Raw genomic sequence first — 10,698 nt, forward strand, 5'->3', positions numbered from 1 at the left:
TCTTGGAAGATACCTTACATCAGCTGTACTATGTGGAGGTGATAGAAGACGTTGAACCTCTTAGGTAGGGCTGAATTTTGCGCGCAGCTGTTTCTCTCTACGGCAGAGTTTGACGCGAATTACGTGTAAACGATACGCCACTGCAATATGTGACGGGTAGTGTTCTCTGCGCAAGCACATTGGTATCAAGCTTTTAATAACTAAACTACAATTTTTCTTGAAAATATGATGCATATACTTTAAGTTTCATAATTCACTCTAATAATTAATAATACAACTGTGTGTGACATATTTTAAAGCACGGTACGACACATAGACCCATGTCACGACTTTCACACTCATAGCGCGATAGTGTTTTCCAAATTGCTCTTCGTTTTCCATTTTGAAGCGACATTTTGAGATTGAAGATTCTAAAAAATTATAAGGATACGGGTCGGCATGTTAAAAAGAGCATCTAATAATGGTATATTTATTTTAACAAAAGCAAAACACTGGCGTATCAAAAACAAAGACTATATATTCTATCTGTATATTGTTAACACTGTTATAAAACATTGCGTGAAGTAAGACAAATGAAAAAGACCATTTTGTTGAAACGGTGAGCGAATGAGTCAGTAGAGTGAGCCACTATAGTGGCGCGTCGTAATATAAGATGACATCCGCGAAAGCCACTATAGTGGCGCATCGTACCTAAGAGATTAACAACGTGCAATTAAAAGATCATGCGTGAAATACTTACGGGCTAACAAATTTGCACGTTTAAAACCTCAAACTAATAACAAATCTGTCTCCTAAAAACAAACTAGATTTCAGTGTAATGGTTGTTCATTCTTTCAACTAATTTTCAAAACTGATCTTACACAAATATTTACGAACACGATCACATTGAATATGTGTTTATGTGAACTCTTTAAATTACATTCGTGTTCTGGGTACACCTCTGTTGCAAGCACTTTTCCAGCAACCCTACTGTAGTATCGGGAATAAAATATTATTATTATTGATGATTTATTTACAATAAATGGATTGTACACATGTTGATTAAACAGAAGAACGATGGTTCTAGACAACTCAATAGTTAACTCGCAACTCTCGTCACAACAGATCCAACGCTCTTTCTCTCTCTCACGCGGACGACACTCTCACACAACGCTAGCAACACTATATCGACAACGCAACTCGCACTTTCTGACTTCTCGATTCACACTCTCTGACTTCTCCACTGACACTGACTGTCCTAGCATCCCTTTGTCTTTTCTTAGGCCCACCACGCACGTGTTCCGTGAACACTCGTGGCCAAGGTCATGTAGGCCTTTTCTACGAAACTATTCAATTGAAGGACCGACGACACATTGATGGACCCGACGACGCCTCGGCTCTCGCGGCATTGTTTATGGTTTACTCGATATCTCTTTGGCCTTTTTGTGCACGATACTACACTACGGATTAATATTCTATTTTTGTTGTGCTGTATAAGTACATACATACGATAGTACATACAGGGTATACCGAAAATCGTGGTGCAAGCCAAAAGGATGTGATTCCTCGTACATAGTAAGTCGAAAATGTAAAACAATAACTTTTGATATTAATCTGGCATCATAAAATTTCTGCATACCAAGGGACGTTATTCCTTTCAGTTTTAAAACGTGTGCCAGTTTCTTTGTACGTGTATGAAAGAATAATACAACGTATGGTGACAGTCGTGTAATGCTAAAAATATATTTCTCCTTCCCTGTATACGATCATAGATTATTCAGAAAAGTAAAAAAGATTGGAAAAGCAAAAAAGGGCAACACCACACGGGGTTCTCAAGCGGTCACCCGTCTAAGTACTATCCGCGCCCAGCGTTGCTTAAACTTTCGTGATCGGACGAGAACGAGTGCATTTAATGATGTTTATTTAACCCAAGATACAATTTCAAATACATTTTGGTATTTACCATAAACTGTGAATTTTGGTAATAATGTGTTAAGCAAAGGTACCGATACGCGGCGGTACGACGTAGCCATACTATATTATGTGTCGGCGCTTTACACGTTTTGTGTTTAATACAATTTTTGGGTTTAAGCCACTGGGGAGCGGAGATTTTATATGATTTTGTTTTTTTTTTATTTTTTCTGTCCTGAAAACTTGGTCGCAAAACAGGACGCTTCGGTAATTTACTTTTGACGAGAACGAGTGCATTAAGCGCGGTATGTGCGTTGACTGAAGCAATCGGTTTTGTTATTTGATATTGTCGAATAGAAAAATATTTAAAAAAACACAGAAATATGTACGAGAATAAACGGTATCTTTATACATGCACCCAGATCTGTAAAATTTTGTCTGGCTTCGTTTCCCAGGCAATGGACTGTGAAGTTCCGTCATGTAGGTATGCGTGCACTTGAAAAGTAACGAGAGTCAAATGGACGGAACTTTGTTACGCCTCTCGCTGACACGTTTTCCTCGCGACCGCGTCTCTCCGCGAACGGTCGTAACATTTGGTCCTTCGAGCCGGATCATCAGTGGCAGTGGATAGTTTTGTCACCCATCCGATCGAAACATTTAGTCCTTCGAGCCGGATTCAGTGAAAAGTGTGGATACGTAACCGGTCGAATCATTCGATCCTCAAAGCCGTATGACGCCTCAAGTGAAAAGTGCATACCAGTGCCACCCACTATCATACAGTGCCACGTGAATCCAACATAATCACGCAGCCTCACGCCAACAACTGGAGGGTCGACTTCAGTAAGAACACGTCTTACACATCAAACGAAACACACACGGTGACGAGTAACATTCAAACTCACAACCACAATGTAAGCTGGCTCATTGCATTTTCCTCTCAAACTGCGATACCTATGGAGAACGCAGAGAAAATTACCTCCTTGCATCGGAGACGAGGCTTTCAAATCGGTCGATTTACCTCTGTATCGAAACGACTCGATGAATACGAAAAATCTACACAACCGATTAAGGCCCGATTAACGGCCTATATGATACTACTCGACGACGCGTGGAAACAATATCGATTGTTACAAGAGGAATTAGAAGATTTAGGCGAGATAGGCGACGCGCGTGTTTCCGAAGTAACCGACACATATGACGATCTTGTAGTCCGAATACACACCCTCATGGATGATACACCAGCATCGTCGTCGAAATCACAAGGCTCCGAGTCGTCTAATGTCGCCGAGCCGACATCAGTTAAACTGCCGGAAATTCACTTGCCTACTTTTGACGGTGTCATCGAAAATTGGCACTCCTTTTAGGACTCCTTCTTATCCACTATCGATCGAAGCAAGCGACTTACATCCGTGCAGAAATTTCACTACCTACGATCCTCTTTGACCGGAAAGGCCGCGCGAAGTATACAATCGTTATCCCTCACCGAGTCAAACTATGCAATCGCCGTCGACGTGCTTAAGGAAAAATTCGACTGCCACCGTCAAATCTGCATGCGCCACCTCGACTTGCTTTTCGACTATCCGAAAATAGTTAAAGAGACACCCGAAGCCATAGACGACTTTCTCGAGACGGTCAAGATAAATATCCAAGCGTTAGAGAACCTCGGTGACCCAATCACATCATACACCGTTCTTCTCAAATTACTTACATGGAAGCTACCCCCAGCCATCATTCGCAAATGGCAATGCACCTTACCAGACAAGAAATTGCCGTCATACACGCACTTAATAGACTTCTTGCAAACACGGACAAACGGCGATAGAACAAGTTCAGCAGTTACCGCGACGAAAAGGGCCTCCGAACCACCCAACCGTCAGCGACCGAGCGCGCCGCGAAGTCATGCAGTCACCATGACACTCGAGACGCCGGTATGTCCGGACTGTCGAAGACAACACGAACTACGGAATTGCGACGTCTTCAAAGCGAAATCGCCCAAAGAGCGTCTCGACACTGCCAAACGGGCGTCGCTCTGTACGAATAGTTTAGGCAAGGGACACGCTCTCAATCAATGCTCCGCCGGGTCATGTCGCATCTGTAGACAGCGACACCACACTTACTGACATCAAGAGCATGGTCACAGTAGATTACGGACACGTGTGAGCCGAACACCGAGCGGTCGATCGTCGAGCGACCGGTCATCCAACGGTCGATCTCCGCCTAGTTCACCGATTCCGCGGTCGTCACACCGATCGAGACGGGCATCCGCGTCTCCACGAACGTCTCCCCGAACGTCTCCCCGAACGTCTCCCCGAACGTCTCCGCGAACATCCCCAAAACGTGTATCTCGGTCATCGCGAACGACGGCATCGGGATCAAATACCTCCCCCAGTCCTAAACAACTAGGGGAACCCTGACGTCCTCAAACGGCTTTGCTAGGGACCGAACTACCGAAAACAGACTCATTGACCTCGCCTCCTTCCGGATCACTCCACCACGATTTGTTAGTCACTGCACAGGTCAACATACTGGACAATAGAACTCAACCGTTCCGCTGTAGAGCTCTGCTAGATACCGGCGCTAGCATGAACTTCATCACCGAGAAACTCGCCAATTCGTTAAGACTCAACCAACGGAAATGTTCGGAACAACCAATCGGAACACTCAACACATTGTCCACGACCTCGAAACGTTACATCACGGCCACGATCACCTCCGTTGACGGCACATACGAACGCACCTGGATTTTTCTCATCATACCGACCATATCGACTTCGATCCCAGATCAACCCGTGAATCGGTCAACGATACAGATACCCAGAAATCTACGACTAGCCGATCCAAGATTCCACAGACCTGCTCCGATCGACGTGCTATTGAGCGCCGGGCCAACACTAGCGTCACTGTGTGTCGGCCAACTTGATATCAGTCAAGCAAACGGGACCGACTTGCGTCTGCAAAAAACGCGGTTCGGATGGGTCATCGGGGGGAGCCCAGCCTCGCAACCACCCGCACACGCATTTCACGCGTCCACGACGGCCTTGCAGGCGGATCTCGCCCGTTTTTGGGAAATCGACGAAGGACCGACCACTGCGCACACTTCAGAAGCGGAACGACAGTGCGAGGAACATTTCCGGAATCACGTTCAACGCACCCACGAAGGGCGATACATGGTCGCTCTCCCCTTCAACGAGACAACTCCCTCGCTTGGATCCTCCAGAGCCATGGCGATGAAGCGACTAACATCTCTCTGCCGTCGGTTGCAACGAGATAAGCGTTTCGAAGCCGACTATCACGCCGTAATACAGGAATACTTGGCATTAGGGCACATGACGAAAGTTACCACGGGCCACTGCACGGACGACGGATATTTTCTGCCACATCATGGCGTGATCAAGGAATCCAGCCAAACCACGAAACTCCGAGTCGTGTTTGACGGATCGGCCCCAACCACCACCGGAGTTTCATTAAACGACGTACTTCATACGGGACCGAAACTACAAGATGATTTATTTTTCATCCTTCTAAGATTTCAATCTCATCAATACGTCATTACAGGCGATGTCGAAAAAATGTATCGCCAATTTCTTGTGCGCCCGGAGGGTCGGAAATTTCAACAAATTTTGTGGCGCAATGCTGATGGAGAAGTCGACACTTATCAACTCAACACAGTGACATTCGGGCTCTCAGCGGCCCCGTATCTAGCCATCTGCTGCCTCAAGCAACTGGCGGACGACGAGGGGCATCGATATCCACGAGCGGCGGCAGTCTTACAGCGAGACTTTTACGTCGACGATGTTCTCACAGGAGTCGATACAAGGGTCGAAGCACGATCATTGAGAACGGAGCTCACAGAACTGCTCAAGCTAGCCGGCTTAAACATTCGGAAATGGGCATCGAACGACCGGGAACTGCTACGAGGACTTCCCGAGAAGGACATAAACGATAAGCTGCTACTAGGCGAATCGCAAACCTTCAAGACACTGGGTGTTGTTTGGAATTCCTTCGACGATTCGATCCTATACTCCGTCAAAATCAATAATGCCGACTCTCGAATTACGAAGAGAACAATCAGCTCCGAAATCGCCAAGATCTACGACCCTCTCGGATTGCTGGCACCAGTAATTGTTCGAGCTAAGATGTTGCTCCAGCGACTCTGGATGCTAAAAATTGATTGGGACGAATCCTTACCGGCTGACGTGCACACGGAATGGAGCAAATATTACGCACAGCTGCCATTATTGAATAACGTGGAGTTTCCACGCAAAACGATAATCAATCCCGCAGCGGAAATTGAGTTACACGGGTTCTGTGACGCCAGCGACAGGGCATATGGAGCATGCGTTTACCTTCGCACCATCACCCTGGATGGTCATGTCTGTACGCGTCTCCTCACTGCGAAGTCGAAGGTAGCTCCGCTCAAATCACTAACCATTCCAAGGCTGGAACTGAATGGAGCACTCCTTCTCGCGTCACTAGCCACCACGGTCCTCCAAGCCTTGCCAAGCAACATTGCTCGGACCGTTTATTGGACTGACTCCACAATCGTTCTACATTGGATCAACACGTCACCCCACACGCTAAAAACCTTCGTCGCTAACCGTGTGACAGAAATTCAACGGAAGACTCACGCCTCAGATTGGCGTCACATCCCCACTACCGATAACCCGGCAGATCTCATATCTCGAGGCCAACTACCCGAAGACTTCCTGAAAACAATCATTTGGCAACATGGACCAGAGTGGCTTCAACAACCTGAAGAATACTGGCCAACGTGGAACCCAGTACCGTTAAACGAAACACCGGAGCAGAAAAGGGCAACCTGTCTGTCCGCGACTCCGGCGGACCACAGCATACTGGGGAGATTCTTCTCTTGGCCCAAGCTTATAAGAATTGCCGCTCGGTGCCTTCGATGGAGACAAATCCGGGATCGAGGCAAACCTCTGACCATGCACGAGTTGGCCAATGCACACAGCAGATTAATCAAACTATTGCAAGCTTGTTATTTTTCAGACGAAATCCGTGCTCTCCAGACAGACAGAAATTCGGCAGTGAAAGGGAAACTCCAAAGACTCAATCCATTTCTGGACAAGGACGGGATGCTGCGCGTCGGAGGCCGACTCAGTCATTCACCAATGCTTTTCAACCAGAAGCACCCAATAATTCTACCCAAATCCTCAGCTACCGCGCTCATAATCGAGCATGAACACCTCCTAAATCTCCACACCGGAACTCAAGCTACCTTATACGCCCTAAGGAGATCTTATTGGCCTATCGACGGCCGCAGTCAAGTTTGGAGCACGCTGAAGAAGTGCGTCCGTTGCTGCAGAGCCAACCCCCCTCCAGTGGATTACATAATGGGCGACCTTCCAGCTGCACGGATAACAGAGTCTCGGCCATTTACCAACGTCGGAATCGACTACTGCGGACCGTTTTACATCAAGGAACGAAAGGATCGCAACCGACGCAAAATCAAGGTATACGTAGCAATCTTTGTGTGTCTTGCAGTCAAAGCAGTCCACATCGAGTTGGTCAGCGATCTCACTAGCGAGGCCCTCATTGCCGCTCTGCGAAGATTCATCGTTCGCCGCGGATTCTGTGTGACAATCTACTCCGACAACGGTACCAACTTCGTTGGTGCCAACAACGAATTACGAGAGCTCCGAAATCTCCTGCAATCCGACGATCACAAGGCACAGGTCCAGTCCTTTTTAGCCGACCGACGGATCGAATGGCACTTCATCCCTCCCAACTCTCCTCACTTCGGTGGGTTGTGGGAGGCTGCAGTGAAGTCTTTCAAACGACATCTCAGACGTGTCGTCGGTAACGAGCTCTTGACCTTCGAAAACCTTAACACCCTCATCATCGAAATCGAGTCTATCCTCAACTCCCGTCCGCTGACGCCAATATCTTCAGACCCAAACGATCTCCTCGTTCTCACTCCCGGTCATTTCCTCATCGGAGATTCACTAACAAGTTTCCGAGAACGAGATTTCAGGGACACGCCATCCAACCGTCTCTCCTGCTGGCAGCATATTCAGAAACTCAAACAACATTTCTGGCGCCGGTGGCATCGAGAGTATCCCAACGAGCTACACATCCGGAACAAATGGAGCAAGGGCAGTCACGACATACGAGAAGGCACCATCGTCCCCCCGATGCAATGGCCATTGGGCAGAATCATCAAGGCCCAACCCGGCGCGGACGGCATCATACGCACGGCTATCGTTCGAACAGCGACGAGTACCCTCGAACGGAGCATCAAGCGGATGGTACCACTACCGAGCAGAACGACTCCAGACGACTCCGAACCAATCAACAGCCCGAAGTCTGATAAGAGATCCACCTGACAACAGCACACCATATCACTTGATCGGTGCCCTCTCAACGGGGGGAGGATGTTACGTCGCGTAACACTCTACCTAGCCGAGGCCACACACCGCGGGCAATGTGGCAACCAGATGTCTTCGGATACTCGCAGCGTAGCCTCCATAGTTCCAAGTACCTTCCATAAATCTCATAGATTTCCTAGAAAAGGTCCTTCAAACCAAACAAACGTCTGTTTCCGAAGAATTTCCAAAGACTATTGTCTACCACGGCTTAACTAAGGAAAGTTAGTTTTTCTCACGTACGCTGCAACTGTCCTCCCACTAACCACTTTCTCTCGAGGGCGGTTAAGACCCTTCGTTTAACCAATTAAAAACGAAGCCTATTCCCTCAATCTCCTAAATAACATCGGCACCAACAAATCCGATGGTCCCGTGCGCTAGACACACCTATCCTTAGCTTTCCTCCGAGACAGCATCGTCTCCCAAGACAGTACTGTTTTTGCATCCTTCGAACGATCAACATCCTTCCACCGGGTATACACACCCGCAGATCAGTCACTCATTCATCTCGTACATACGCACCAGCGTAACTGTCTTCGTTATAAGTTGTTGGAATAAACGGTGAAATATAACTTACTGCTGTGTCATATTCATTTAACCACCTCTGTTATCTTTACCGAAACAGGGGAACGACTACTTCGCGGCGTCGATTCACCGAATCGTAGCGAGAAGTTACGCCTCTCGCTGACGCGTTTTCCTCGCGACCGCGTCTCTCCGCGAACGGTCGTAACAACGTAAAATTATTCTTTCTTCTTTCTTTTTAATTTAATCATGCGAAACGATCTATAAATGCACTGAAAAGACCGGCACTTTGTGAGTCTAATGATCCAGGGAAAGTGATTGGTCAGCAAATGATTGTAACCCCGATTTCTTTATTTCTATAACGCGTAAGTGTATAAAATAAATAAAAATATCATGATAAAGATTCAGTAACGATGATAATTAATTCAATAATTAATTCAATCATGATGGTAATTATGCGATAATAGACTGAGTGAAAAGCGTTCGCGATTGGCCGTAATGGCGAAATATGCGGCTGTTAGAGCGTTAAGTTTTAAGCCACGCGATATATATCAATCTAGGAGACGTATAAAAAATCCCAGAATTTTTACATACATGCATACAATACAAACGTGTATACAATACATACAATATCGTATACACGTTGACATCTACGAACAAAGTTCTCTTCGTAAAAGAAAAATCATGTAGCAAGATAATGTACTACTAACAACAGGTCTCAAGATATAGCTGTCGACAATTTTATTGCTTCATATGACAATGTTTCAGCCTCAAACTCCGTCATTAACAATAACAGTAACAATAATATTAACGACAAACGGCGTCACAAACACTCCCGTGGTTTTTCGGAACCTGCGACAACCGGACAACTGGAGCACGTTGCAACAAAAGACTCTTATCTGTATCTTCTGAGATCTCTGCAGACAATCTTGATAGCGAAGACCAGATGTTCTCTGATACTAAGTTTGAAACTGCTACAGAAAGCAGAGATCATCCTTATGTCGAAGCAACGAGGAGCCAAAACAGAATTTTGACAAACTACGTTCGACTAAATTGTATCATTGTTACTAACGAATACACTGCTCTTACAAAAGCCTTTGTGAAGATCAAAAATAAATATCACCTACTCAAAGACAGAAACACCAAAAACAGATTACACCAACTTACTGAAAAAGTAGAAAATATCTAGCTGGGCCCCTACGTTGGTTTATTTTTGCTAATCTGGGAATGACACGTATAATCAAAAACCGGAAAACGCGGATAGGAAGTTTAATGCACTTGAAGAGATTAGCTCCGCCGATGAAAAATTATGGCTAACCGTAATATATCTTTCCAATTACTTTCCATTCTCATCATCATATTAATAACATTAAGAAGTTGAAAAAAGATACAACATTCAGCAATAAGCGCTGTTCTTAATGATCGTATCAGTGCACCAACAAACATTCTGTTAAAGACAAAACTTTCACTTATCAGGGATCGTACTACATATTTGTGTAATAGCCTCCTGACCAAAACCCTCTAACACTACTACGAAAATTAATCGTACAGCAAAACACTTTTAACCATCTAGAAATAAGGAAAGTGAACTTAAAAAGAAAGCTCATGAAACAATGTATCAATAAAGGGAATATTACACACTCGTAATCACTTCAATATCTATTTTTCTGATCATAACACTGTCATTACCTCGATTCGTATAAATATTGAAATTGGAAACATGCACAAAATGTGCAATTTTTTATTAAATGATGACTTACATATAACATATACCGATGGAAGCAAAACTACAAGACCAATTTCTGTAAAATCAGCTTACATCTGCAAAGAATTAACAGTCTCGAGGAAAAGAAGTATTCCAAATACATTTTACGTATTTTCTGCAGAATGCATTAATATT

The 10,698-nt window shown here is 45.4% G+C and overlaps 1 protein-coding gene across 1 annotated transcript; it reads left to right on the top strand.

Annotated features, from left to right (window-relative positions):
• Positions 1–2,978: 2,978 nt before the first annotated feature.
• LOC117239454 lies at positions 2,979–8,237 on the top strand. Its single transcript, XM_033505015.1, has 3 exons — positions 2,979–3,225; positions 3,481–3,921; positions 4,327–8,237. The coding sequence occupies exons 1-3, from the start codon at positions 2,979–2,981 to the stop codon at positions 8,235–8,237; spliced, it is 4,599 nt and encodes a 1,532-aa protein (XP_033360906.1).
• Positions 8,238–10,698: the final 2,461 nt, after the last annotated feature.

The sequence above is a fragment of the Bombus vosnesenskii genome, unplaced genomic scaffold (genome assembly GCF_011952255.1).
Source record: "Bombus vosnesenskii isolate JDL3184/JDL3185 unplaced genomic scaffold, Bvos_JDL3184-5_v1.1 scf7180000014013, whole genome shotgun sequence".
Lineage (NCBI taxonomy): Eukaryota > Metazoa > Arthropoda > Insecta > Hymenoptera > Apidae > Bombus > Bombus vosnesenskii.

Excerpts from the sequence above, each read along its gene's own strand:
- LOC117239454 (XM_033505015.1), top strand. The coding sequence starts at position 2,979 with ATGATACTACTCGACGACGCGTGGAAACAATATCGATTGTTACAAGAG. Across the intron at positions 3,226-3,480 it reads TCACTTGCCTACTTTTGACG|TTAAAGAGACACCCGAAGCC; the intron begins GTGTCATCGAAA and ends ATCCGAAAATAG. Across the intron at positions 3,922-4,326 it reads TGCCAAACGGGCGTCGCTCT|GGACCGAACTACCGAAAACA; the intron begins GTACGAATAGTT and ends CGGCTTTGCTAG.